Source organism: Dipodomys spectabilis, unplaced genomic scaffold (genome assembly GCF_019054845.1).
Source record: "Dipodomys spectabilis isolate Male_0828 unplaced genomic scaffold, ASM1905484v1 ptg000108l, whole genome shotgun sequence".
In the NCBI taxonomy this organism is placed as follows: Eukaryota; Metazoa; Chordata; class Mammalia; order Rodentia; family Heteromyidae; genus Dipodomys; species Dipodomys spectabilis.
In genome coordinates, this window is record NW_024870785.1 from 718,306 (window position 1) to 745,680 (window position 27,375).

The 27,375-nt window shown below is 44.9% G+C and overlaps 1 protein-coding gene across 1 annotated transcript; it reads left to right on the plus strand.

Annotated features, from left to right (window-relative positions):
* Window positions 1–619: 619 nt before the first annotated feature.
* Window positions 620–27,215, plus strand: LOC122114410 (transmembrane and coiled-coil domain-containing protein 5B-like). The gene is made up of 11 exons (XM_042687575.1): window positions 620–701; window positions 18,975–19,124; window positions 19,375–19,492; window positions 19,827–19,877; window positions 20,431–20,499; window positions 21,425–21,481; window positions 22,168–22,227; window positions 22,653–22,717; window positions 25,473–25,548; window positions 25,754–25,797; window positions 27,017–27,215. The coding sequence occupies exons 1-11, from the start codon at window positions 682–684 to the stop codon at window positions 27,213–27,215; spliced, it is 909 nt and encodes a 302-aa protein (XP_042543509.1). The 5' UTR covers window positions 620–681.
* Window positions 27,216–27,375: the final 160 nt, after the last annotated feature.

Sequence of the window (27,375 nt, forward strand, 5' to 3'; positions counted from 1 at the left end):
TCCCTTTCCTCTTTTTTTTTATGCCTTGCATTCAGAGGATTACATTACAAGGTTAAAGCTAACACGTCACCCTGGCTCAGAGTTCAAAGCCTAAACCACGCAAAGGGGCCATGTAGCCCACGTGTCCGGAGGTGAGGGGATGGGAGCACACCTGAAGGACCTCGGCGGCACAGGCTGCCCACCTGCCCTCAGGTATTCATCTCCACTACCGTCAATTGGACTTGTTCATCTTTCAAGAGTCTGCAGCTGGAACAGTAGAACAAAGCAAGAGTTCAAGCCACCAGCAGAACCAAAGCTCATTTCTGTTTGCCTCCAGGTCAGCCTCTGCTTAATCATGAGTGTATCGGTCAGACCTTGTCAGCTATTTTTTAAGTTCCATTCTCATTTGAAGGAAGCCTCCCCCCCCACCCCACCCCCCCCCACACACAGAGAAAAAAAGAAAAGATGCAAATCATTTCCAGGCAGATCTCATGGACTTCAAGTTCACGGCAAACACTAATAGCATTTTTCTGTTTGTTTCTAAGTTCTGTTCTGAAAAATACTGTGTCAACATCTTTAGGAAGTGTGTTCTGTTGCTATGGCATACTGAAGTTCACTGTTCATTCCTCTGGGAGGTGGAGCTCAGCCGCCATTCCCCGTGGGTTTTCCTTTGGGCCAAATGAGATTGGAGTCCAGTGGCTTATGAAATTATACTTCACCAGGTAAGTCGAACTCAGGCTAAACTCGGTGCCTTTGGTTTTTTTCGGCATTTTAATTTTTCCTGCAGTTCCATAGCACAGATTTGTTGAAGCTGCTGCTGGCAACCACCTTCCCTGACTTGCTGCAGTTTCAGCGATTGCTGGTGGAGTAGGTGGCACAGGGTGGGAAGGGAGACACGTGTGGCTTTGTGTCACTGACGTCAGGTGTCAGGCGACACTTTAGAAGGTGAAAATGTAGGCGAGTCACGTGGATCGGAGCCCAGGGTGTGAAGCTGTGGCCACCCCCGTTCATCTTGTCTCCAACAGTCTGTTCTGAGCACAGCTCACCTCTGGAGTGTCTGAGCTGGTGAAATCTCCTTCCCTCAGCTCAGGGAACTTCACAAAGCAAATCTTCTCTTCAGGACAAGGGTGCATAATTTTCAGTGGAATTCAGAGTTCCTGTGCCTCGGGAAGCCATCGCTCCTTTGAGGTTTCTTTCTCTCTGTGTCACTGCTGTGCCAGCCCTCACAGCAGAATGCTCCTGAGCTGTGTCTGGGGGGGCCTGCGGGGCTGCGAGTGACTCCCGCTGCTTTTCCTTGAGATTCGAAAAAAAATCAGATTTTAAATTCTACCCACCGCATACGTACAACCTAGGATTTAGAGGAAACAAGCAGATTAGTCCAATGGGTCCATAGACCAGTGTTTTGTTTTTAAAGGAGAAAAATGGCAGCTTGTCCTTCTTCTAATAGCCAGCTTTTCAAATTGCTGTCAAGTGCACTGAAAATCCAGTGCTGGTGGCTGTTACCATTGCAGGAAACAGTAGAAAAGGACAAATCTGGGAATTAAAAGTAACTTACGACACAAACTCTGTGTCTGGTTCTCTATTTCAAATTATTTAGACATCATTTCGGTTATCCTGGGCTCAGTGAGGCTGGCTGGGCGTTGGTGCATAATGATGTGCATTTTCAGATGAGGCCTGTTTGAAGCTCTTGTGTCTTTAATATTCAAAATTTATGGTTGGCAGCTGAAGGGAGAGCGTTTATTCTTAATTGCCCAGCGGTAACGTTATGCTTCCTCTAGAAGGAGCTCAGAAATGTTTCCCCGAACTCAGCGCTGATGGTGATGATGACAGTGTCACTGGTAGGCTCTGTTCTGTTCGTTTTCCATGCATTAACCCATCTAGTCCTACAGAGGCCCTGGGCCGTCAGAACTATTATCATTCTTCATAGTTGACAAATGAGTTTACTACGGCTGGGAATCAAGAGACTCCTTACCCTCAATTCTCCAGTCGCCTTGGGCTACACCTAGGGCAGCTTGAAATGCAGCAATCTGCTTTATTCGGACAAAGGAGACATGATACCAGTAGCAGCAAGACCGCTGTCACAGCCCTTTGCGGCCTAATCCACCAAATGACACTTGGCCATGTTCTGTTGACTAGAAGCTCACCCCTAGGCACAGCTCGCGGTGGAGGAGAGGCAGCAGCCCAAAGGTGCAGAAGCCAGAGGTGGAGATCACCGGCTCGCCTCAAAGCCTCCAAAGCCTCTGCCCACGCAGTCTGACTGCAGAGCCTTCCAGAGCCCAAGACTTGACCAAGAGAGGAGCAGGAAGCTGCGTCGACAAACAGCCCAGGGATGAGGAGCGCCAGCGGGCTGGCAGTTCCAGCGAGGATTTATGCTGGGTAATCCCGGCCACTGGAGCCTCGGGGGTTCTATTTCCCTCCCTGGCAGCCCAGATACTTTCTCCAGCCTGGACCACAGAGGTGGTCAGTAAGGCTTTGGGAGCAGTGACGGTTCCTCTCACTCCCGTCTGACAGTCTTACTGACCCTCTTCTTCCTCCCACAATTTTACATGTTCCTGTTACATTTCCCTGCTTTTGTTCTGGCCAGCTTTGGCCTGAGCTAGTCCTTCAGGCACCCTCTCCAGAACTTTCCTGACACCACATACCATCAACAATCCCCTTCTATTTTCTGGGCTCTCAAGCAATTGCCAGCTAACAGAATATTCTGTTTCAATTCTCCTCTCTAGAACTTCCTTATGTTCTTTCTGAAACAGGAAGCAAAGTGTGCCCTGGGGTGACTGGCTGGCCCCAGGAATGTTGTGCCCTTGCAACTTGAGTCCAGTTCTTTTTGCTAGTGACCAAGCTCCATCAGAGCTGCCTTCTTGATCTTCTATAGATCATGACAGGGCCCTGAGCATGTTCAAGACGTGCTAATTCAGTTTGTCATACAGTCCAAGCAGTTTGGAGGAGCTCACCCTCCCTTAGCCTGTTATGTCTGCCGTGTGAGGCTAACAGGTAGGGCCCGAGACAGGAGAAAGGTCTGTCCCCCACGCAAGGAGCCTTTCCTGGGGTCCTGACATCACAAAATCCAGCAGCTATGGGGGCTTTTCTTTTGTTGGAGAATCTGTCGGGAAGTATTTTTTTTTTAACTGAATAGGCTCTTAAATGCCAGATTTATAGTTGGAGATGTAAAACCCAAGGTATACAACTTGTATGCACTCTCTATTTTAGTACACTGTTTAAGGGTCTTAGAGTGTGGCTGCAGATGCTGACTCGATGCTGATCTCACATCTTTGGTGTCTGTGAGATCTCGAGCTAATGTCTTACGGCCTACCAGCTTTAGTTCTCCCTCCTGTAACATGAAGCAATACTACCACCTGGAAGGACTGTGGTGAAATCACATTGTAATGAACTGTGCCAGGGGGTTAGTATATCACCCGACATGTGAAAATGCTGGAAAAATTAGCTCCTCCTACTATTACATATTTAATACTTTTCTGTGTTGGGAAGAATAGAAGAGCTGAGAGATAGACTTCCTGTTCAATATTTAATATGCAAAGCACAGGAGAGACCAATTGTCCACAGTCCCTGCTGAGAATGGACACAGAATTTTTTAAAATATACTTTCTTGTTTCTGTTACATTCTCCTCAAAAGGTTGAGGAAGAGAGGAGGAGGAGGAGAACCACCACCAATTTACTAAAGAATATAAGCTCCTTCCGTGGCCTTCTGCTGTGTATGCCTGGGTACACTTCCCTTCAATCCAGAAGACCAAGGGCGCTGACAAGGCACCAGCTTTGTTTGCCCTGGGTCATGGAGTGCTGGAATATCTTGGGGCAGAGCTGTTTTGGGGGTCTACAGCAAGGAAAACAGTCCGAGATGCCCAGGTATTTGCGGCGTGACACGTGGCCCGTAAGCTGGTCACACAGATTGTAGTGGCTGCCTGGTTTGTTTCCCAGGAAAGATGTCTTCCTGAGATATTCTTAGGGATGACTGCAGTGAGTGCAGTGAGTGACATGCTCACGGCTGATGATAGCCACCACCGAAGCTTCACAGGATCCTGCTCCACGACCCTCTCCAAACTCCCCTTTGACAGAGGCTGCCCTAGCACCTTGCCTCTAGCAGACCGGGGACTTGATAGGGCTGAATTCAGGCTATGATGTTCTGTTTAGAGACAGATTTGGGGGTTGCTTTGATGTTCTGTTCAGGGATAAGAAGCAATATGGATTTGGACTGAATGGCTGCTCTGGTACATGTTTGAGTTCAAAGCAAAGTAAATGAGAAAATACCCCATCTCATCAGTGACACCCAGGATCAAAAGACACATGTGCAGGGGGCTGGAGCAAAAAGGTGTGGGAAAATGAAACCGACTAGGAAAATGACTCTGTTATTCCTCTTGTCTTAGAAGAGGGCACCAAAATCACAGGTAGGTAGCAACGTTATGGATGTGGTTAGAACATAAGGACTCTGCTGTAATAAATAACAGAAGGGAGGTTGTAAGGCAGAGGCCTCCGGGGATCCCTATGTATCAGGTACTGCTTGTCGAATTACTACCTACATAACCTTTTAAAATAAGTAAGCACAGATTAAAAATGACACAGGCAAATCATGAAAATCTCCAGCAACGAACAGTGAATATGCCCACAGTAGGCAAAGCGGGGTCTTTTAGAACTAAGAAACGGTGCATAGGAAGACCTAGAAGGCTGTAGACACGTGATGCACATTTTAATTTGTCTTGTATATGCATTCTTGTTTGTGTATTTTCCCCTGAGCCTTTTAGGGCTCACTCCAGATTCTAACCCGGCTCTAGCCACCTACCAAAATACTGGTTTATGGCTCCCTCTGGTGGCACAGAGTTAATCTAGTTACACTAGGAAAGCTCTTGGAACCCTGTTACCCTCAGGGTTGAGCTGAAGATTCGGATAGGCTTTTCATATAAACCCATAACTTGCCACTGAGCGAAGAGACAATTAACACCTAACTATATCTCCATTCATGTTTCTTGTAAATGATTCAGAAAGCAGTCTGGGATCTTGAAGTTCCACAGTAATATTCATTGAACTTCTCTATCCATTAAGAATAGTGAATGCAGAGGAAGTCTTCCTCTGAGTATTTGAAAGACTTTGGGGAAAAGGACAGACGTGAATGTCAAAGTTCACATGTTAGATGCACAACTCCCAAGACAAATCCTGACATTCAATTGAGCACACTTTGGAGAGAGCATCTCGGGCTGGATGTGGCTTGGGTCAGGGGGCCCAACAGGTCTGTGTAACTGTAACTGTGAACAAGGGGAAGAGGGTAGGACAGGGAGTGGGCCAGGAGGCTAGAAAACACGAATTGAAAGGATACATTCCTATCAGTCTAGAAAGGGGAGTGATCACGTGCTTTGAGCTTGAACTCAGTCTGCTGCTGCTGCTGCTGCTGCTGTGCACTGAATTTACTATAAGTAAATTCACATTCACCAAGTAATGTACTCTAACTCATGTCACAAAAAGGTGTTAGGACTCTGCAAAGATTTCTCACAAGGCAGGTTGCGTAATAAAAACATGAATCATCTGAATAAAAATGTATGGGCTTTAAATGTCTGCTATAAACTCTGCAACTTGAAAATAGTCATGTTTTTAATGGAAGGATTTGAAATAGTGACAAAAGTCATTGAGAAATTACTCTAAATATGTTTGCCTATTTTTTTGTATTTTCAATGTCTTTAAACTCTCACATTATTGATTTATCTTAGTATTCTAAGTATTTTAAACAACTCACAACATTATTAGCTAATCAGAGAAAAATTGAGGGAAACCCACTAGAACAGGAACAGTTCCCATGAATTTGTCTCATCCATCCATCCATTTATGCATCAGATACTTACTGAGCAATCTGCAGATTGTCATCCTATATTCAAGGATCTTGCTATATCGTAATAACAATGAGCCAACTGCATGCGTAAATATAACAAAATAAGCTAAAATGGCGCTCTAGAAATTTTTAAGGGTGAAATCTCAAGAGCATCCTGAGAAGTTGTGGGAACCAACTTCTCACACAGCACTCAGGTACTTTTTAAAGTATCTGAGTATCCAGGGACTTCAGTTTGGGATTATTGCAAACAATCCCTGATGAGATTTCAAATTAAAACCTATGATTTTTAGGAAGGAGGTGTGGCAGAATATGGACTAAGTCTAGAATCACTGGGCATTTCATAGGTGAGCTGAACACGTTTTGTTAAAGTATCCAGTTAAATTTAATTGTGGTCCAGCTGGTAAAATTTTATTTGTGCAGCCAGCCAGACATTGCACCTATGTCCAATTAAGATGGGAGAGTGTGGCATGCCAAAGGCAGATCGGCAAGCATTCTCGTTGTGAATGGCGGGCCAGGCACTCAGAGGCTGGGCGGCACTCGTTGTGATTGGCGGGCCAGGCACTCAGAGGCTGGGCGGCACTCGTTGTGATTGGCGGGCCAGGCACTCGGAGGCTGGGCGTCGCTCGTTGTGATTGGCGGGCCAGGCACTCAGAGGCGGGGCGTCACCATTCCTGGAGTCACAGGTCTTCTTGCTCTGGTCTCTATCAGGCCAGTCCAGTGACCACTAAGTGCCTCCTCCGAGGTAAAACCCTGCTGCATGGCGCCCGCCCTGTTCCCTCTCACCGGCATTGTCACCCTCTCCTGCTCTGGGTTTGGTCCCCGTTTACTGCATGGGCCCTCCCAGCTGTGCATGACAGTTTGATCCTGTTACCAGCCAGCTTCAATGGAACCGTAAGAAAAACTCAAGTGTAAGTTGCGCCAAGGCAGCCCAAGTCCATCGGAGACAGCCTTTTGATACCAGCAAATCCAGATAAGTCAGGAATTATTTTGGCACTTCAGATACCAAGTAAAAGGACAGTTCTCACACAAAGCAATATTACTTTATCTCTTAAAAAAATAAAAAAGGTTGGGTGTGGGGCGGCGCACGTCTGTCATCCCAGCTACTCAGGAGGCTGAGATCTGAGGACAGTCGTTCAAAGCCGGCCTGGGCAGGAGGGCCCGTAACACTCGTAGATGCTCTTCTGGAGCTTTATTTTCCCCCACTCAGTATAGCAAAGTTACAAATAACTCAAATATACAAAGAAGATGTAGTTGATTTTCTATAAGCCTCTGGTCTCACTAAGTACTAGAGAAACTTGCTAATTAGCTTCCTAATTAAAGTTTTTGTCTCTTAGGGTTTAAACAATGTCCATTTGGTAAAGCAATCAGATTAATCAAAGTTCAGTTTCCTTTGGGGACTGATAGAAATTTTATATTTTGATGACTCTGTCTCTCAGGGTAGATAGCCTTAGTGCTGATCTACCCTTTTCCTTCCTAGGGCGTTATCAGGTCATTAATGGTGTGCCTGTAGTGGGGGTCTTCTGGGACCTTGCTGGTCTCTGTTGTAGTCTGGCCACAGGCTCAGCCGCTTGTCATTGTGGTCTGGCCAGTTCCAGGCGGAGCTGTGTCCCCACCCCTGCAATCTGGGTCCCAGACACGAGGCCCTCTGCGGGCCCTGGCTTCCCTGTGGTGACTGAGGTCAGTGGGGGGCGGGGGCAGTTTCGCAGTCTCCACGGTGTCCCTCTGTCCCACCGCTCTCACCCCCTGCTGGACAAGGAGCCCAGAGCCCGCCAGGGCTCTCCAGGAGTTCTGCGGCCTCCTTCAGGAGTCTCCCGGGAAGGCAGCCCTGAGCCCTGGCATTGTGGTGCCTGTGCTCTGTACATTCTTATTCCTCCACACCCACAACCACTCAAGGTGAAGAGCTCTGAAGTCACCTGTAGGTTCCCCCCCCCCCCCCAAACCTGAAATGTTGACAAGCCCGGGCTTACCAGTTTTCTCTCAGTGAAGATTGATATTTGTTTAACTGTTTAAGGAAAACAAACCCTTCAGAATGGAAATGGCTTTTTGTAGTTGTTGGATGAGGCTTGAACTCAGGGCCTGGGTGCCGTCCCTGAGCTCTTCTGCTCAAGGCTAGCGCTCTACCATGTTGAGGCATGGCGCCACTTCTGGTTTTCTGGTGGGTCATTGGAGATAAGAGTCTCACAGACTTTTCTGCCCAGGCTGGCTTTGAACCACAATCCTCAGATCTCAGGCTCCTGAGTAGGATGACAGGCGTGAGCCGCAGGCGCCTGTCAGAAATGGCATCTTTCTATACAGTCTTCCCTTTCCTTAGATGGTACAATGAGGCTGATGGTTGCTTAAGAGGTCACTCAACAGTAGACTATACGAAAAATATATCAGCAATACCTATCTACAGTTAAACAACTAGTTAATAATATACAATTATGTGAATGGAAACAAAGGATTATCCACAGCTCCCCAAGAAGAAAGGGGACCCTGGCCACCCTGTCCCCCTCTGCGGATCCTGTGACACAGGTCATCTGGGTTCATCGATGAGCCCTTCAGACATTATATGATGAACAGTCACAAATGACCTTGAAGATGTCTATTTCTTCCCACATTTACATTAAGGAATTTAAAGATGCTCCAATTTAAATGAAAAGTCTGTAAGGCTGCCTTACTAAACGTTTCTATTTTATAATGTGATCAATAAGATATTAGGTCGTCTGAAATAATCTCAATAGCAGGGTGTAGTTGCTAACTTATATTCAGGCACACTTCTGTGCCAGATGAGAAATGGAGTCTGCATTCACTCCAGGACATGCAAGGCAAATACATTAGCCACACTTTTGAAAAGGGGCTTGAATTTAATGGCTTTGAGGATAGATTGTTCTCAGCTGGACTCTAGGGGCAACAAACTCATCAGCTTAAAAACCATATCTAGAGATCTAATGTGCTAATTTTTAACAAAGTATTAGCGCAAATGCTTACATAGCAGCAAGAGGAATGAGTGGTCAGGAGGCTCTGTCCCTCAGGTGGGACTCCTTCCACCCAGACGTTTAGAGATGGGGTTTGTCTTCTCAGAGGAATATGAAGCAGATCATCTTCTGACAATGAGGACAGGGCAGGACACGTGAAAATCTTATAGAAAGAAAAGCACTTGAAGAAGACAGGGTGAATAAGGAAAGGAAGAGAGGGGGGAAGGGAGGGAGGGAGGGAGGGAGGGAGGGAGGGAGGGAGGGAGGGAGGAAGGGAGGGAGGGAGGGAGGGAGGGAGGGAGGGAGGGAGGGAGAGAGGGAGGGAGGGAGGGAAAGGAAATGCAGCCTTGTCTAAAACTCTGTGCAACCCTATGCAGTATAAATCAGCCGCTCTGTTTACTAATGAGGAAATAGCCTGGTGAAATAGATATACTGAGCAAAACAAGACTTCGTAAGAGATAGGCTCCATCAGCCAGGTGAAAGCTAGGAGTATATGACCCATAGACCACCTTGGGTTCCCAAAAGCTTCAAGAATTACTTCTTGGGGCTGAGAATGGGGCTCAGTGGTAGAGTGCTTGCCTAGCATGCATGAAGCCCTAGGTTCGATTCCTCAGTACCACATACACAGGAAAAGCCGGAAGTGGCGCTGTGGCTTAAGTAGTAGAGTGCTAGCCTTGAGCACAGAGGGACTCAGGGACAGCGCCCAGGCCCCAAGTTTAAGCCCTAGGATTGGCAAAAAAAAAAAAAAAAAAAAAGAATTGCTTCTTGTGTATCATTGTGATTCACCTATTTTTCTTATTAATGGAACCGCTTCCCTCCGTGCAATAAAATAACTAACGTAATAATTAAAATTTGAAAATCAACCCAAGCTAGCAAACCCTGTTCTCATTCAAGAGCTACTTTATTCCTTGCAAACACTGCACACAAGTACTGCATGAAAAAGACAGAAATGGTCTCTTAAAGACTGGAATCTTTCCTGAGGAAGGAGAGTGGCTGTTTTAATCAACTTTAGAGAGCTGAGATATTTCACATTAGTACTTCAAGATGGCTAGGTTCGCGTGAGCCCCTTCTCTGACTCTCCTTTGGGAAGGTGTCTGTGTGTAACTAATTTCACCAATTAATAAGAGCACTTTCTTTATTGTCACTATTCATTACTTTTCTTTGGTCCCACTGTTACAACTGTAAATTGTGCCTCGATGTGCTACTACAAATGGTGACAATTACTGAGTGTGTTGACATTCAATCTGGTTCCAAATACTTTAATCAGAAATGTGTAGAATAAGGGATATCTGCCAAGTGTTAATTAAAATAACTTTTCTCCCACTTCTCTCATTTTAAGTAGCAATTATAACTCTAGAATCTGTCTTTATCAGAAAAATGAAAGAATTTATAGGTGTTTTATTTTTGGAAGAACTAATGGCTTAAGGCAGCCTGTCTAAAATCTACCACCAAGAACCCCATCCAGGGAGCCTCAAAAGGCTTTCTGACCCAAATCAATCTGAGTTCGGTTTGGAAGGCTTTTTCTGGACCACTTTGATCGTGAGATGTAAAACTGGAACTTCTATAAGCATGGAATGCAGACTTGACCTGATGTGGCCTTGAAGGATAATACTCGTGGACTGAAAATATACTTTCTTTTTATTCTTTACCATCACTTCTTGGATCCCAAGCTAATGTGAAAGCAAGGGAATATTATCTTAGATCCATCCGCTCTACTACGGCTTATTTTTTTTAAAGACAGCTCTCATATCAGTTGTTCTATATGATGGCATGAAGATGAGTGAAACCCACTTTTGTTTAATAGTGTCATTGCTGTCCCAATCATTTTATTACCTGACATAAACAACTGAATAGACGTGGTGCCTAGCATTGAACATCCATTCAATCTGTAGACAGCTGAAAGGAACTATAGCTTACTTTCTTTACTTATTCATCCAACAAATACTTGCCTACTCCCTCTCAAGCACTGAACTAGTAACTGAGAATATGAAGTTGGGAAAGACTGCATTCTTGAAGGGTACATGACACATGGGAACATGTTTGTTTGGGACAATTTTGTAAGAAAATGCATATCCCAAAATTTTGAGCACCAGAATTTTCACTGCATTTGCAGTTTTTGACAGGGTGAATTGATTCAAGTAGTGTTTGTAATACTAAAAAGTTATTTCTAATTTATATACAGCTGATCCAAGGATCCTGGACCCACACTAATGAGGAGAGCAGTGATTTACCACCCGGTAACTTGATGGAGAGAGAGTAGAGTAAGTGTCCAGGGTCCATGTCCAGCCTGGCCCACTGTCAGTTGGGGCACTGTTTCTTCTGGTCTTTGTTCTTTTTCCTCACTCAAGTTCACTAAGTTCAACTGCCAGGTTGTTTTTACTTCATGTTGGTTTGGTCTTAAACAGCTACCTCATTGTATCAAGTCGCTTGATGCTAATTTCAGAGAATTCTCATTTTTGGTTTGAAGACTACAGATTATAAAACAGGGAGGCTATCAATTTGAGTTCTTAGGGCATTTGCTTTGTTAAGTCAGCCCAGAAAAAGCGCTTGACAACCTATACTCACTGGTGGGCGTTGTTTCTCGGTTTGCAGATGGTGCCATTTCCTGTCTGCCTCTGCTCTGATGACGCTGGGAGAGCAAGCTGCTCCTTGCATCTGAACTGCACAGATATCGCAGCAACACTTACTCTCGGACCTCTTAACCTTTGGACATCCTTCCATTGCTTTAACACCACCCTTCCTCCAGAAGCTCACACTCTCGGGAATGGTCGTATGTAAGGGAGGCCTATGTGAAATTCAGTGATGAGAGGAGAGGTCTGTGTAAAATACAGTGATTGGAGTACAGAACTGCTCACAGGACTTGGAGGCTGTGGGAGGGCTTTGGGAAGAGGGGAGATGTAGGCTAAACTTTCAAGTGAGAATTGAAGAAATGCAGGACTTTCAGATAAAAAGGAAAGACTTAAAGGAGGTTAACTGTCGTTATGTTTACTGAGGGATTGTATTAAAGGGGTTATAATCTAGTTTTCTCTGAGTTCTGTTACCAGCCCTGTAAAGTCAAGGGAAAGAGATTGGACTTCAACTTCACCTACCTAGTTCATCCCACAAAGACCAGCTCTCCTGATACCTAGTAAACCCTTTTCATGTTGAAATGTACCTGTCCTGTAAACTCATTCACTTCAGTTGTTTGCTTTCATTTTCTAAGACATCAATTTTCTATTCCAAAAGGTCCCGCGTAAAACTTTCATAACCAGTCATAGCTGGCTCTCCATCAGTGCTCTTCTAGCATTAACCACGTTTCTACAAGCTGATCAAAAATATAAGGAGAGTTTACTGCTAGTTAATAATTATTTGGGAATTTTAGAAATTGCTAGGTGGGGATACAATTAAGTGACATTAGTGTATATTATCATATATTAAAGAGAACTATGTAAATACTATCCATTTTTGAGTAATTAGACATTAATGTCATAATTTTTAAAATTTTCTCTTAGCCAAAATAATTTGCCCCATAACAACAACAAAATAACAATTTTAAAAAAGCAGAGAAGCATCTTGACTCATTTAGCAGAATGGGATTTCTTTATAAACTAGAGTTTTTTATAATGAAGGTTTGAGAAGGGTAAATTAGGTAACTCTTTTTTTCATTTCTGTGAAAATCCTTTCACCACTGCTCTGGCTCCTCTCCTCATAAGTGAAAATGTAAATGGAGATAGATTAATTAAATTCTCTAATAAGATTCTGTAGCTACTGGCTGCAAACTCTAGGGAAACCACAAGTCCCTCATTACAGCTTATCAATTGCTATTAACTCTTCAAAGTATCCTCAGATATACTTAAGGCAAAAGAAAAAGGGTTGCTAATGATTTTAGAAAAGATCAAAAGCTCTTTCTATGACTGTTGGAGACTACTACCAACCAATGGGAGAAGCCCATAACTAGCATTTGGGGAAGCTGTCATTTCCACTGTTGGAAGTCTGGTCCAATTCAAAGGGACTTGAACTCCTCAACCTGACAAGGAGTAATAGGTTCTAGAAGGAGCCATTTTTGGAAAATGTCACAGGAAAGGACTGAGTTCAGAAGGTAGCCAGCAGTCTAGAGTAGTTCTATTTTTAGTTTTCGGAGGAATCTCTATACTGATTTCCATAGGGGCTAATTAATTTACAATCCCAGTCAACGTGTCTAAGAGTTCCTTTCCCATCATCTTTGCCAAAAATTGTTTGTTACTGTTTGTTTCTTGCTGCTTGTCATTCTAATTTTGCTGCAATAGAATCTCAATATTGTTTTGATTTGCATTTCCTTTATGGCTAGTGAAGCTAAACATTTGTGTATTTATTAGCTACTTGTACTTTTTTGGAAAAATGTCAATTCATTTCCCATTCATTAATTGGATTACTTGTTCTTTTTATTTTTTGTTTTTTAATGTATTCTGAATACTAAGACCTCGTGAAATGAATAGGTTGCTAAGGATTTTGTCCCATTCTATGGGTTCCCTCTGCATTCTGATATCTGTTTCCTTTGCCATACAGAACTTTCCAATTTCCCAACTGTCATTTGCCAATACTTGTTCTTATTTTCTGAGTTATTAGGATCCTACTCAGCAAGTCCTGGCCTATGATTCTATCTTGAAGTGTTTTCCTATAGTAGTTACATAACTGATTTTTGGACATAATCAAAGATAGGATTTTAGATTTAGTTGTCTGCATGTACATAACCAGTTTTCCTAACAACATTTGTTTAAGAGTCTGTCTTTTCCACAATCTATGATTTAAGCACCATAGAAAAAAATCAGATGGTTGTAGTTATGTAGGCTTATTTCTGTATCTTCTATTCCATTATATTTGCCTACATGTCTGTTTTTGTGCCAGTACCATGTTGTCATAGTTACTTTGGTTCTGTGATATAATTTGAAGTCAGATACTGTGATTTCTCTAGCACTTCTCTCTTTTTTTTGGGGGGGGGGGTCCAGTCGCGGGCCTGAACTCTGGACCTGGGCGCTGTCCCTCAGCTCTTCAGCTCAAGGCTAGCACTCTACCACTTGAGCCACAGCGCCACTTCCGGCTTTTTTTCTTTTTGCTTATGTAGTGCTGAGGAATCGAACCCAGGGCCTCATGCATGCAAGGCAAGCGCTCTACCACTGAGCCACTTTCCCAGCCCTCTAGTACTTGTCTTTCTACTCAGCAGTACATTGGTTATTTGTGGTCTTTTGTATAAATTATAGGATTTATTTTTCTGAAGAATGACATTGGAATTTTATAGGGACTACAGTGAGTGAATCTGTAGATTGTGTTCAGTACTGTGGCCATTTTCAAAATATTGAATCAGCCAATCCATGAACGTGGGTGGTCTTTCCATCTTTGGTGTCTTCTTCAACTTCCTTGATAATAGTTTCATAGTTTTCACTGTGGTGTTCTTTCACCTCCAAGGTTAATTCTAGGTATCTTTATTTTTCTAAGCTACTGCAAATGGAATTTCTTTCCTTTTCAGCTTGTCAACAGCATATAAACAAAGCTGCTGGTTTTGTGATGTCTTATCTGTGTTTTTTTAAACAATGTTTTCATCAGCTCTAGGAGGTTTTATTTTCTTTTGTTTATGGAATTTTAGGGTCCTTTAGGTAAGGATCATATCATCTGCAAATAAAAATAATTTGACTTCTTCCTTTCCTGCTTGTATTTTTTTTTTTTTTTTTTTTTGGTCGTGGGGCTTGAACTCTGGGCCTGGGTGCTGTCCCTCAGCTCTTCAGCTCAAGGTAAGCACTTTTACCACTTGAGCCACAGTGCCACTTCCAGTTTTCTGGTGGTTTATTGGAGGAAGAGTCTTAGACTTTCCTTCCTGGGCCAGCTTTGAACTGCAATCCTCAGATCTCAGCCTCCTAAATAGCTAGAATGACAGGTGTGAGCCACCGGCACCTGCCTTTATTTATTCTTATTGCTCTGCCTAAGAATTGAAGCACTCTAATAAATACAAGTGGAGAGAATGGGTACCTTGTCTCCTTCTGACTCCAAAGAGAATACAGTTTATTTTCACTTAGGGAGATGGAGATGTTGGCTATATGTTTGTCATAAATAACCTCTATTATATTGAGGCATTTTTCTTCTATTCCTACTTTTCTCAGGGCTTTTATCATAAAGGAATATTGAATTTTTTTATTTTTTTTAATTTAATTTAATTTTTTTTGTGAACATACTGTACAGAGGGGTTACAATTACATGGGCAGGATAATGCGTACATTTCTTATCAAGCATTGCAGCCTCCTCCTTTGTTTACCCTTCACATCCCTTCCCAGCCTCCCCCCTCCCCCCCCATCTCCCCCCGACCAACGTTGTAAAGCTCGTTTTCGACATGACCTTGTACTTCTCATTGTTGCAACAGGTCTACCTGTATCCTTAAACGACTTGTTTTTCCCCATCTCCTCCACAAGTTATACTGACATCAAATATAGTGAAAGTAGTATAACTACTGTGGGGGAGGGACATACAAAGCAACAAAGAGATAATCTTATAAATGCGTTAGAAACAAATGCATGAAATAAAAAAGCATTAAAATACGTATCTAAGGGTTCATTTTCCTAACATCACATTATCTGACCTTTTGCGCTTGACTCATACATATACTAGATATTGCAAATAAGGGAAACCATGGGACCTATGTTTCTTTGGGCCTGGCTTACTTCACTTAATATAATTTTTTCCAAGTTTGGAATATTGAATTTTGACAAAGGCCTTTTTTGTAGATATTGAGTTGATTGGGTGATTTTTGTATTAAGGAGGTTGGTATAAAGCTATTTATATATACTGTTCATATGTTCATATATTCTATGCAACAGCTGATTTATAATTCTTAAAATATCAGTGTCATGAGAAACAAAAGAAGGCAGAAGTGCTCGTACAAAAAGAGGACTAAAACTAGGCAAACGCTAGTAACTCAGAAGGCTGAGAGCTGAGGATCTTGGTCTGAAGCCAGCCCAGGCAGCAAAGTTCATGAGAGTATTATCTCCAATAAACTATCAAAGAAAAACAAAAAACAAAACAGAAGCAAACTGTGGCTCAAGTGATAGAGCATTAGCTTTGAGCACGACAGCTCCCCAGCCCTGAGTTCAAGCCCCAGGACTGGTACAAACAAACAGACAGACAAAAAAAGAATGTCATAGGCAAAATTCAAATACTATCCAAACAGTAGACACTATGCAAATCAGTGTTAAATTTAACTGACTTAATTTGCTTAATTTGAATGTTTGAATTTTAATAGATTGGCTTGATTGACAGCACAGCCATCTTAAAAATCAACACTTAACACTCTGTATTCCAAATAAACAAGCCCCCACCAATCAGCAATGGAACATGGTGCGATTTGGCAAATGGAAAATGTTTAATTAGATGCTCTCCCCAAGCTACTAAACAATGTCAAGTGACTCCAGCAGAAACTAGAGCCAGGGTTTATTTACCTGCATCTGATTTCCTTCCCGCTAACACGGCAGCCAGCATAGATATGAGGGGGAAAGCCACGGCTGCTGCCTCCACACTGGCTGTTCACATCACTGGCCACAGCCTCCTGGACGACTTGGTTTGGGTGTAGGACTTTGCCTGAACCCGGTCTGTCCAGTTTGTCCCACAGGTCTGTTCCCCTGGAAGGGACTTGCTTCCTTGAATGCTCAGCTTTGGATGGCACAGGCCCTCCCTTCTTCCCTCTGTGGAGTCTGTGGGGCAGCTTCCATGTGACTCAGATCACGACTGTCCTTTCTGTATCTGTGGGTATCAGGTTTGAGGAGGCACAATTCATTCTCCCTCCCATACTCTGCACCACCTTAACATGAAGAAGATCCTACTTATGTGGGACCAAAATAGCCCTCTGGTCTACTTTTTGACGTATCTTTCTTGCTCCTCATCTAACTCCCAATTTACCCATTGTGCCATCTTCCTGCCTCTTTCCCTTTTTTCTCCTCTCTCCTTTTCCAGGTTTTTTATGATGAACTTCAATTCTCTCTTCTCTTCTCCTTCTGTCCTTTGGGCTAGTTTTCTGCCCTTTTATAATTCTGCTTGGACATCTATGATACAGGAACTGTTTGTTCAGTAATAAACTGAACATGAAGAAAGTCAGATGAACTCATCATCAAATGTGAAAAGTAGGCTAGAAACATAGGTCAATCTTGTTTATTTTTTAAAAGGAAGACAGGCTCAGAAAGACAAATGGCTCTTTTCTCTCCTTCTTGCTATATCTCCAAATAGTCCTTCACTTATGAAATATTAGGTCCTTCTTTCCCAACGACCTGCAATACCAGTCCAGGGAAAATACAAGAGTTTGTTTTGTAGCTCTAAGAATTTAGTGTGGTAAGAATGAGAGCTCACTTGCTCATGAACAAGACCTCTTTCAGAGTCTTCCTGGACTGTTCTCTGACCTTCCAGTCCCAGAGCTCCTGAACTGTCCTGATTAAAGATGCATGGCTTGACAATGGAGTTCTACACCTCCACCAGAAAGAATGGTATTGCCCCATTTGTAAGGAAATGGAAAGACCTGGAAAAAATATATGAAGTGAAGCAAGCTAGGCCTAAAGAAAAGTAGGTTGCATTGTTTCCCTCATTTGTAATAATGAGGCTATGTCTATGATATTCCTAACAGGGGGTCACAGTAGCCTAATCACTAAGTGCATAGGACTATAGATAATGAAGATAATGAAGATAGTGAACTCCAAGAACTGGACACCAGAGGCTATTATGTCCTGTATGCAGCCATTTCTATTTTTTGTTTTACTTTTCCGTACCCTTTGTCTTGTATATAATTTTATCTTATCTATGGAGGGGAAAAGGAATCACAGAATCAGCAGGACAAAGGATGACCTAATGCAACAAAGATACTGGTTAGACACTGTGTTGGAAATGAACCATACCATTTGGCAGGGGAGGAGTGGGGGAGGATAAGTGGGAGAAAATGAACGAGGGGGTAGCAGTGTTTCAAAGGAAATTCACTCATTACCTTACTTGTGTAACTGTAACCCCCCCCCCCCACACACACACACCCTGTTATCACCTTTACAACAAAGATACTTAAAAAGAGATGCATGGTGTGGTTTTGTGGCAGAAGTCTGTGAACATGCCACACAGAGATCATGGAAGGGAAATGAGGACCACCACAAGTCCTGAAAACCCCCGAGGACTAGGATGCAGGGCTGATAGATGCTGAGGAGAGGCTTTGAGTTGCTCCGCAGCCTGCCCTGCTGTTTCCGAAGTGCCTATTCTGGAATCCTCCTCTGCTCTGCACAGAGCTGGGAGGCATTGTTTGACCCACCCATGTCCACCCACTATGACATGCTGCCCCGCCCGGGCAGCCCTGGCGGGTCCCGCGAGACCTCAGCTAGAATATGCCTTTTCCGAAAATCCAGGTGCTTGACTGGAAATCTCTGTTGAGAACAGAAGAAACTCAGTTGGGAAAAGAAAGGTGAGCTCCGAGGGGGTCCTCACAGGCTAGGATGCCAAGCGACTCACCTAGCCTACTTCTGTGACCTCGGATAGGCGTTCTTCGCCCTTCCCTCCCTCCAACTCCCGGATCGTCAGCCGCATTAGTGCGCTCTCACCAGCAACAACACACAGTGTGCACTGGCATGATTCTCAGCAGAGCTGAGCTGCAATCAGTAAGGCTGTATTAGAACACCTCTGTTAAACACCCCAGGGCTGCAGGCATGTCTGCATCAGTGGAGAACCACTGATGAAGAACATATCCCCACATTGTACCGTTCACCCTTTCTGTGAAACCACCTGCCACGAGCCCTTCTTAGGACAATTATTCATATAAAAGTATTTCCTGGCTGGGAAGGTGGCTCAGTGGTAGAGCGCTTGCCTCACATGCATGAGGCCCTGAGTTCCATTCCTCAGTTCCACATACACAGAAAAAGCTGGAAGCGGCGCTGTGGCATGTGGTAGAGTGCTAGCCTTGAGCACGGAGAGGCTCAGGGACAGAGCCAGGCTCTGAGTTCAAGCTCCAGGACTGGCAAATATACATATTCCCTTTGCTTCCCAAAAGAGTTGCATTTTAGTAAGAGTTGATCATAATATTTAAAATTAAAATGTGACGTGACTCCAGAAATTTATTCTATGCAAAACCCTGTAGAAATCAGTTGATCCTGGAAAATGAAGTAGAACTGACCAGGCCCATAAACAACAGTGGTGGTCAAGTGAGTTTTCCTGTTCCTGGCTGAGTAATGAAGCCAATTTTCCTGTAGGCACAAGATGATGGAGATATCAAACTTAGTGGTGGTAAAGCAGAACCTTGACTACCTAAACTCAGACCTTGAAAATGATCTGCAGAGACTGGATGAGACAAATCAGATGCTTCTTAGAAAAATTCAAGAGAAAGAGGAAACCATTGAAAGGTTGGGGAGCCTCACCTCAGTGCCGCTTGGGAAAGGGGAGCCGGGGGGGGGGGGGGGGGGGGAGAGGGTAATTCGCTTGTGTTATTTAAGCCCTGAAACACAGGCTTTACAGATACAGTGTTGCAATAGGCTGCCACATTGGGTTTGCATTTGCTCTGCGCTAGTCACCCCCCCCCAGCCAAAGCAGCCCTTTAAAGCTGGGGTCCTAGCATCTCTTGCACAGGCTGAGACCATGGACCTTGTTTTTCAGTCTGGAAAGAGATATTGCCCTGTCAGTAGGAAGAGTCAAAGAGAGGGAAGAGACGGACCAGCTCCTGTCTGACAAGGAGGACACCCTGAGGAGTCTGGAACTAGAGACAGCCAAGCTGGTAAAGAGCCTTCCAGAAGCAGAAATCAGGGCTTTCAGTCTCCTGGGGACCATCCACCATCCGTGCACACCTGCCTATGCATCTGTAGAGAATTCACCGCATGGGGGCCATGATCTGAGTGAGAAGCTCAGCCTGGGGCTGGGCACAGGCTCCATCCAGTACCACACTCTTTCAGAATTATCTCAGTGGCCCATAGTGTGTGTGTGTGTGTGTGTGTGTGTGTGTGTGTGTGTGTGTGTGTGTGTGTGTGTGTGTGTGTGTGTGTGTGTGTGTGTGTGTGTGTGTGTGTGTAAAACTGAGCATGCTTGCCCCCTTTACTTCCTTCTCCCCACAGGAAAAAAAGAACAAGATCCTAGCCAGGAACTTGGGGGAGCTTCAGAAGAAGGTAAGGGGACCACAGGTCTTGAACTCCTTGGATCCCTAGGACATCACCTTCCCAGGAGAAACACAGGGGAAGGGGCATGGAGCATGGAAAGGAGACCGGGGCATTCTCAGATGAGGGCTGTCTCCCATACCACAAAGCCAACTCTTGAAACGGGCTTGTCTCTTAGGAGTCTTAATGGAGCTTCCTGAACTTGCCAGTCACAAAGGAGCTCCCTTCCCTTCACCTTCTGAATCTTCTGACAGACTGGCTAAACAGCCCCTGCTCTGGGGGAAATTCAGACAATGGCAAGAGGACCAACGGATTGCAACGGCAGAAGAGATTGGGCCCTCCCTCCCCATCCACTTGACTCGGTCTCTTCCTCCTCTGTGCTCATGGGCAGTTTTCCTGGGCTGGGGAACAGAAAGGGCTGTCCAGGCAGCATGGGCCGGAGAGCTTCTAGAGGAACAGGAGACTCCCATCAGCTACACCAGAGCCTGGGACCTGGGACCCACCACCCCTGGCCTTTATGTTTGTATCTCATTCTAAGCTCATGTTTTTTGGCAATGTGTTTCAGGTCTCAAAGAGATTTAAGAATGCTGTTCTTAGTAAAGGAACTCTGAAGCAGAGTTTGGTAGAACTGAAAGTGAGTAAAACAGCAACCTTTGGGATTTTCTAGAAGCAGTGTTAGTTCTGGCTTCTAGAATTGCTCTCGTGGTTTTCCCAGGAGAGGTGTATCAGAAGTGAACACATGGCCTTCATTCCTGCTACTTAATTCCATGCCTGCAGACACCCTAACACCTCTGATCGCTCACCCTAGCAGCAGAGATGTCTGTAATGTCAGCAGGAGCAGGGAAGAGCACCAGACCTGCATGCAGTCTTCCCTCCAGAAGCTTATGATCTAAAGGAGGATGCACAAATACAGATATTCTGGTAGAAAGATGATACTAACACTCACAATTGTATAAGATTGTGTCTGTGATTTGATTCTCCAATCTCATTGCTTGCAGGTCAATTGGGCTTTATTTTTTTTAACTTTTTTCCTCTAGTAGATGGTAAAACAACTGAGAACATGAAACTTTGAAACTATGTTATTTATACCTCAGAGTCTAAAACAGACTGACAGAGAGCAGATGTCCAATAAACATATGTTAAGTAAACAAATAAAATGGACTCCAGCAGGAGCAAAACCCTACATCTGCAGACGTATACGGCGGAGCCCCCTGGTCCTATGCTTTCCTCTAAAAGAGGCCTGGGGTCTCTTTGACCCATGTGTGGTTTGGAGGGCATGCCATATTCTACAGAATGAACAATAGGAAAAGACTGCTGAGGAATGGAGATTGGCTCAGTGGTTTATACAGCAGCTCTGCCACTCTGAGACTTAATGACACTGTGCAGGTCACTCCTCTGATTGTGTGATAACCCTGCCCACTGGAGACTAGGATTATGTGTTCCTCAGTGTGGGACCGTCATTGTCACCCCAGTTTCCACTGGTTTGGAGAGGATGGCTATTACATAATCTGCATGGCACAGAGAATGTTATTAACTTTCTACCAACACACCTTCCTCAGGTACAACTACAAAAGTCAACGGAGTCCTGCACAGAGCAACAGAAGGAGATGGCTAAGGTAGTCTACACAAGGGTGTCGTGGGATATGAAGAGGAGGAACCCGAGAATCTAAAGCCAGGACTAGTTTGAGACACGGGGGGTGGGGAGCAAAAGTACCTGGCAAATGAATGTCTTTACACAGGTAAAGAGTAAGACGCATCTACTGGCACGGGGTTGCAGGTCTATGATTCTGACTGCTTAGCAATTTGGGAGGCAGAGATTATGAGGACTGAAGCTCAAGTCCAGCTGAGGCAAAAATCAAGAACCCCATTTCAACCAATAGTCTGGGAATAGTGCCTATCTGAGGTATAGGTAGGATTCAGTCCAGGCCAGCCCCAGGGCAAAAGAAGAAGCCAGCCTGGGCAAAAGTGCAAGATCCTATCCAAAAAATAAAGGGCTGGGGGTGTGCCTAACAAGTACGAGGCTCTGAGTTAAAAAACCAAGTACTCAAGTACAAAAGTACTAGTATTACTGTTTCTTAACTATTTTGTCCCCTGGCTGAAGCTCTATACCATCCCTTGGGCTTCGCACAGAGGCCTCATAGTTAGACCCTCTGAGTGAATGACGTCATTGCTCTGTGAGGTAGTTGTTTCTCCTCCAGCATGTAGTTGCTAGGTAACCAACCAAATGTCCAATGTACCAGGAAGCAGCCTGTCGTCGCTCTGACTTAACTACTAAGGTTTGTTCATTTTCTTGTCTTTCTAGATAGAGAGTGACTACCAATCTGTGTATCAGCTCTGTGAGGACCAGGCCCATTACATAAAGGTACGGTGCTTCTGGGGGAGGTCGGATGAGGTCATGGGATCCTTGGCTTCCCAGAGCCTGACCCCTGTGTCATATCAACAGCAAGGACAGCAGAGCAGACAGCATACAGCATCGCTCCCAGATAGTCTTTCCCATAACTCGGTGAGGCTGATCCTGTTATGATCAGGACCCCACGGTTCAGAGGAGTTGGGGATGTGTTCTGGGGAACACAGCTGGAGTCCTGTTAGAGCTGGGACTTGAGCTCTAGCAGGCCTAAGGCCCTACCCTCCTCCGTAGGCTGGCCTAGTTCTTTACGAGAACAACCCCCAACCCTCGGCACACTTGTGGAATATTAGAAATCAGTCTTAGCAAAATAGTCGCATCAATGACATGAAGATAAAACACTGAAATTATTGTTTATGACATCCTCTTCCTCCCTTGGGAAGAAATATCAGGAAATTCTGAGGCAGATGGAAAAGGAAAAGGATGCACTACTGCTGGAGAAAGAAATGTAAGTTTGGGAAAGCCACCTCTGTGGAGGGCTGAGGGTCCCAGAGTGCCCCACCGTGTTCTGGGCCAGAAACTCACCCATGTTTTCCTCTGGGCACCCTCAGTGGCTTGTGTCTCTCTCTAGTGTTCTTTTCCTTCACTCTTTTTGTTTTTTCCTTTTCCTTTATTCTTATTTGACTCAAATTCCCCAAAATCGACTCAAGCTACCTTGAGAAAGGGAAGTGACTGAAAACAGCCCGGAGATGTCCCTTCACCCACACCATCCGCTTTTCCAGGATGTGCTGAAACCACCAGACTGGCCAGAGACACCTGTCACACTACCACACGCGCACGTGCGAGAGCTACAGAAACGCCTGTCGCACACTGAACTTTATCCATCAGCTTTGCTAGATTCACTTACTGTTATGCCTAGTAGGCTCCTGTAGAAGTTCATCTTTGAAGGGCAGCTGTAACTTTCCAAACTTTTTTAATAGCCTTTTCTCACTGTGTGCATGATCCATGACTGTACAACAGAGACTAGATGGACACACAGTACTGTGTGTAGGATCACACGCTAGCGTGCTACCGAAAGTAGACCTGGCTTGGGACTCTCTTGAACACATCTTGTACCAGATCTACACTCTTCCATTTAAAGTTCCTGTGTCTTATTTTTTCAGGCCTTGGCTTTGTGTGGGTCTGTTGAAATGGTCATGTTTTCCCTCTGGGGTTGACGGGCCTTGAGTTCACCATTTACAGCACGGCAGGGTGCTGCTGCTCCAGCCTATGCCCCGTTCTTTGCTTGGCAGCGCTGGGGTGTGAACGAAGAGCCTTGCACTTGCCAGGCAGACATTCTCTCTTGAGCTATGTCCTTTTAGTTTTCATTACTTCTTCATGGGGTTTTGCTTTGTGCTGGGGCAGGCCTGGATGAAGGATGCACATGGCTGTGCCCAGCCCTTTCTGTTCAGTTAGGTCTCAGGAACTTTTTGCTCAGGCTGACCTGGAACCATGATCCTCTTGATTTCTGTCTCCTAAATAGCTGGGATTACAGAGGTGAGCCACCATGCTCAGCATATGCCTGACTCTTTAGGCACTGCTGTTTTCTGGACATCTTTCTGTAGGTACCGGTGAACAGCTGCTGCTCCAGCGATACTTGAGCTCACTTCTGTGTAGTCCCTCTGCCCTCCAATTTTCCTCCCCAGCCTTAGTTCTCTGGCATTATGAACTCCAGCCTGTGTCTCCCCAGCCAGTGATGCTACCACCTCCTGCTGCAAGCTTCAAGTCCAGAATCCGCCAATGTCCTTGGAGGACTGCCTGGTCTACATTAGGAAACTGGCTTGTGGCTTTTCTACACCCAGGGTTTGTAGCCCTCTGGCAATCAGACCACGCTGTCTATTTTATGCAGGCGTGCAGTTGCTTTTGAAAGTGGGATCTCCTGGCACAGGGTGCTTGTCATGAAAGAACCAAGAGTCTGTGCCACCTCTCTCTCTCTCCCTTACTTGATGACTATGAAAAGAAAGCCTCATGAGAATACTGGATAAAGGTGACTCTAGCAGAAAACATCCCCAAAGTCTGGACAACAAAAGAAAAGAACAAACAGGCAGATTCTGTAGAGAACACTTGAGAAAGGAGAGCAGAGCGGGGTTCGTTCTGGGTTTTATAGCTGTGGGGTAGGGATGGTGTACCTTGGGGCACCTAGAATACAAGAGATCTGGAAGTAAATCTGGGCTAATAAACAAGAATTCAAGGCAGCCAAAGCTGCTAGAAAGAAAGTAGAAAACCAGTTTGGACCTGATGTTAGAGTCCAAGGAAAGCCAGTCTCCTGGACACAGTCGAGAGTCAGGTTACATCTTAGATCCTTAGCTGGGCTGCTCACTGACTGCTCTGAGCACCTGTGGTTTTGAACTCAGCCAGGATCTTGGGCAGATTGCCTTTTTCTTAAGAATGGGCCACATTTTCCCTAGTTCTCTGTATGCTAAGCAATAAGAATTTTGATGTCAAGCATTATGAATGTTACCAGGAACTCAAGAAATAAATCCTAGGGCTGGGAAGTTAGCTCAATGGTAGAATTCTTGCCTCACATGCATGAGGCTCTGGGTTTGATTCCTCCGCACCATATAAGCAGAAAAGCCAGAAGTGGCACTGTGGCTCAAGTGATAGAATGCTAGCCTTGAGATGAAGAGCTGAGGGACAGCACCCAGGCCCAGAGTTCAGGCCCCACGACCAACAAAAAGAAAGAAAGAAAGAAAGAAAGAAAGGAAGAAAGAAGTCCTAGACACGCACGTTTCAGCCATGCATGGTGATTGGTGATGCATGCCCATACTACCACCACACAGGAAGCTGAAGCAAGAGGGCCATGAGTCTGAGGCCATCCTGGGATACAGCGAAATCCTGTTCTTGTTTTTTTTAAAGCTCGGTGCCAAAGCTAAAGTCTGTAATCCTAGGTACTCAGGAGGCAGAGATCTGAATGATCCCAGAAATAGACACAGGCCCCTTTCTATCAATAACTGGATGTGGTGGCATATACCTATCTGAGCTGCACGGGAAGCAGGAACGGGTGAGTTGTGGGCCAGCCTGTCCAGGGCATACATGAGAGCCTATCTGAAAAATAACAAAGGCAAAATGAGCAGTGGGAGAATGGCTCACGTGGTAAAGCATCTGCCTAGTAAGTGCAAGGTTCTGAGTTCAACCTCCCTAGTGCCACCACATAACAAACAAGCAATGTTCCATCAGCTGCTCGGGTTGAGTTACTAATTCTTGGCTCTGATCTTTTCCACCAGATCCAAAGCCCAGAATAATTCTTCCCAAATAGTGAAGCCTGGGTCAATTCTGGTGGAAACCATCCAAAGTAACATGGTAAGTCTTCCCTTTCCCTCCTGGCATCTCTCTGTCACCACTCTTTATAATAGCCCTGAAGTTAGGAAATAAGATCCAGTGTCCTGCTCTAAACTATAGCGGGTAGGAAAAGGCAGAACCAGAATTCAAGCCCAAGCAGCCCCATCCTCCTCCTGTCTGCCAGGATCTGAAGAGATAGCCCTTCCACTTTTATTGCTTCCAACAGGAAAGGACCATCATTAAGAAACAGAAGAGAATCTTTTGGTACAGGTAAGTGGCACAGTCTTACTTTGATGTAATCTAGGGGGCTCTATAATCTTCTTTGTAGGTGACCTAACACTGGCCAAAGTAATAAGGACAAGCACACCTACCTAAAAACACCAGAGTTAAAGCACTAGAGTTACACAGTTGTGCATAGCTGGAACAATTAATTGCTACTTCTGTGAAGTCCAGGGAGGAAGTTTGTTGGATGTAATTTTCATTTTGTGTGCACATGCGTGCATGTGTGTGCATGTGTGTACGCACGTGTGTGTGCACCTGGGCAGTGTACCTTAACTTTTTTTGTACTCTAACACTCAAACCACAGCTCCACTTCTGGCTTTTTAGTGGTTAATTGGAGATCAGAGTCTCACGGAGTTTCTGTCTGGTCTGGCTTTGAACTGTGATCCTCAGATCTCAGCCTCCCAAGTAGCTTGGATTACAGGCATGAGCCTCTGTGCAATTTCCGTTCTCATGATCCTTAATTATAATGGTTTCAGACCCTTAACCCAGTAGCTTCTCGGAAAGGGAGTATAAGGTTACATGAATATTCTGGGTTCTTTTACTGTAGGCTGAGTAATTCTAGATAAAGAAATCATTTGAGTTCTGTTAATCTGTGAAATGAGAAGATTGATCCTGAAGTGATTTATGTAGTACTTTCACAAAAACTTATGCCATTTTGAATCAGTTGAAGAACTGAAGCCTTAGACCAGTTGGTAGAGTAGATTTTTTTTGGATGCACATGAGAAAACACACATTTTACTGTTTGACTTGGTTTTGTTGGGCACTTGATGCTTAGAAACAGCCAGTCATGACTTTGCATTTATGTTGATACCAGAGATGGTTAAATCTTATTTCACGTTCCAGAGCTGCTTTGTTGTAGAAGACATGAAAAGGGCCACTGTCAGGAGGTTTATAGTGTGGCAGTCCTGATAACCTCCCGAAGTCCTGCCTCACACCCAGAAAGCTCCTTCACGTGACCCTCCAGCTTTCCCATATGGGCATTTATCCTGCTGGAGGACACAGAAGTCAGGAGGGCTGTGTTCGGTTCCTCCAGACTATACCACTTTCTTGGGCCCGCTGGCCCCTTCACCTTCTGCAGGCCCACTCCCCCTTCCTAGGGGCTTCACCTGACGCAAGCCACTCACCGCTTAGTAGTATGGGATCCGCACCACTGCGTGACCCTTGGGTAGTCCTTTTCCTCATGCTGATGACAGATGTCTCTTTGCAGGCATTTCCAGTGTCTTGTCTTCATGGTCATGATCTTCGTCAGGCTGCTGGGCTATGTGCTTTTTCACCTGCAGTACGTAAACCCAGACTTTCTCACAGATGCCCTGCCCATGGTGATGAGCAGACACAGCCTGAAGCAGCTGAGGGACATCTTATTTCCCTTCCTCACTCTAGAGGTGGAAGAAGTTCTGCCACACTAGTCTGTGGTGCCATGGAGTGCTTCACAGTTCATCTAAAGGACAGGCCATGGCAATGACCCTGCGTTGTGGGGTGGGGAGGGGCAGGAGGGGAGTAGAGTCCTTGATTCAGAGCTGCTCCTTGACATTTGAGCTTTTCAGTCTTTCCTTGCTCATCCTCTGG

What these genes read in the sequence shown, in the direction of transcription:
- LOC122114410 (XM_042687575.1), top strand. Translation starts at nt 682, where the DNA reads ATGAAATTATACTTCACCAG. An exon ending in AGAGTTTGGTAGAACTGAAA is followed by an intron (nt 20,500 to 21,424) that starts GTGAGTAAAACA and finishes CACCTTCCTCAG; the next exon opens with GTACAACTACAAAAGTCAAC. An exon ending in AAACCATCCAAAGTAACATG is followed by an intron (nt 25,549 to 25,753) that starts GTAAGTCTTCCC and finishes TGCTTCCAACAG; the next exon opens with GAAAGGACCATCATTAAGAA.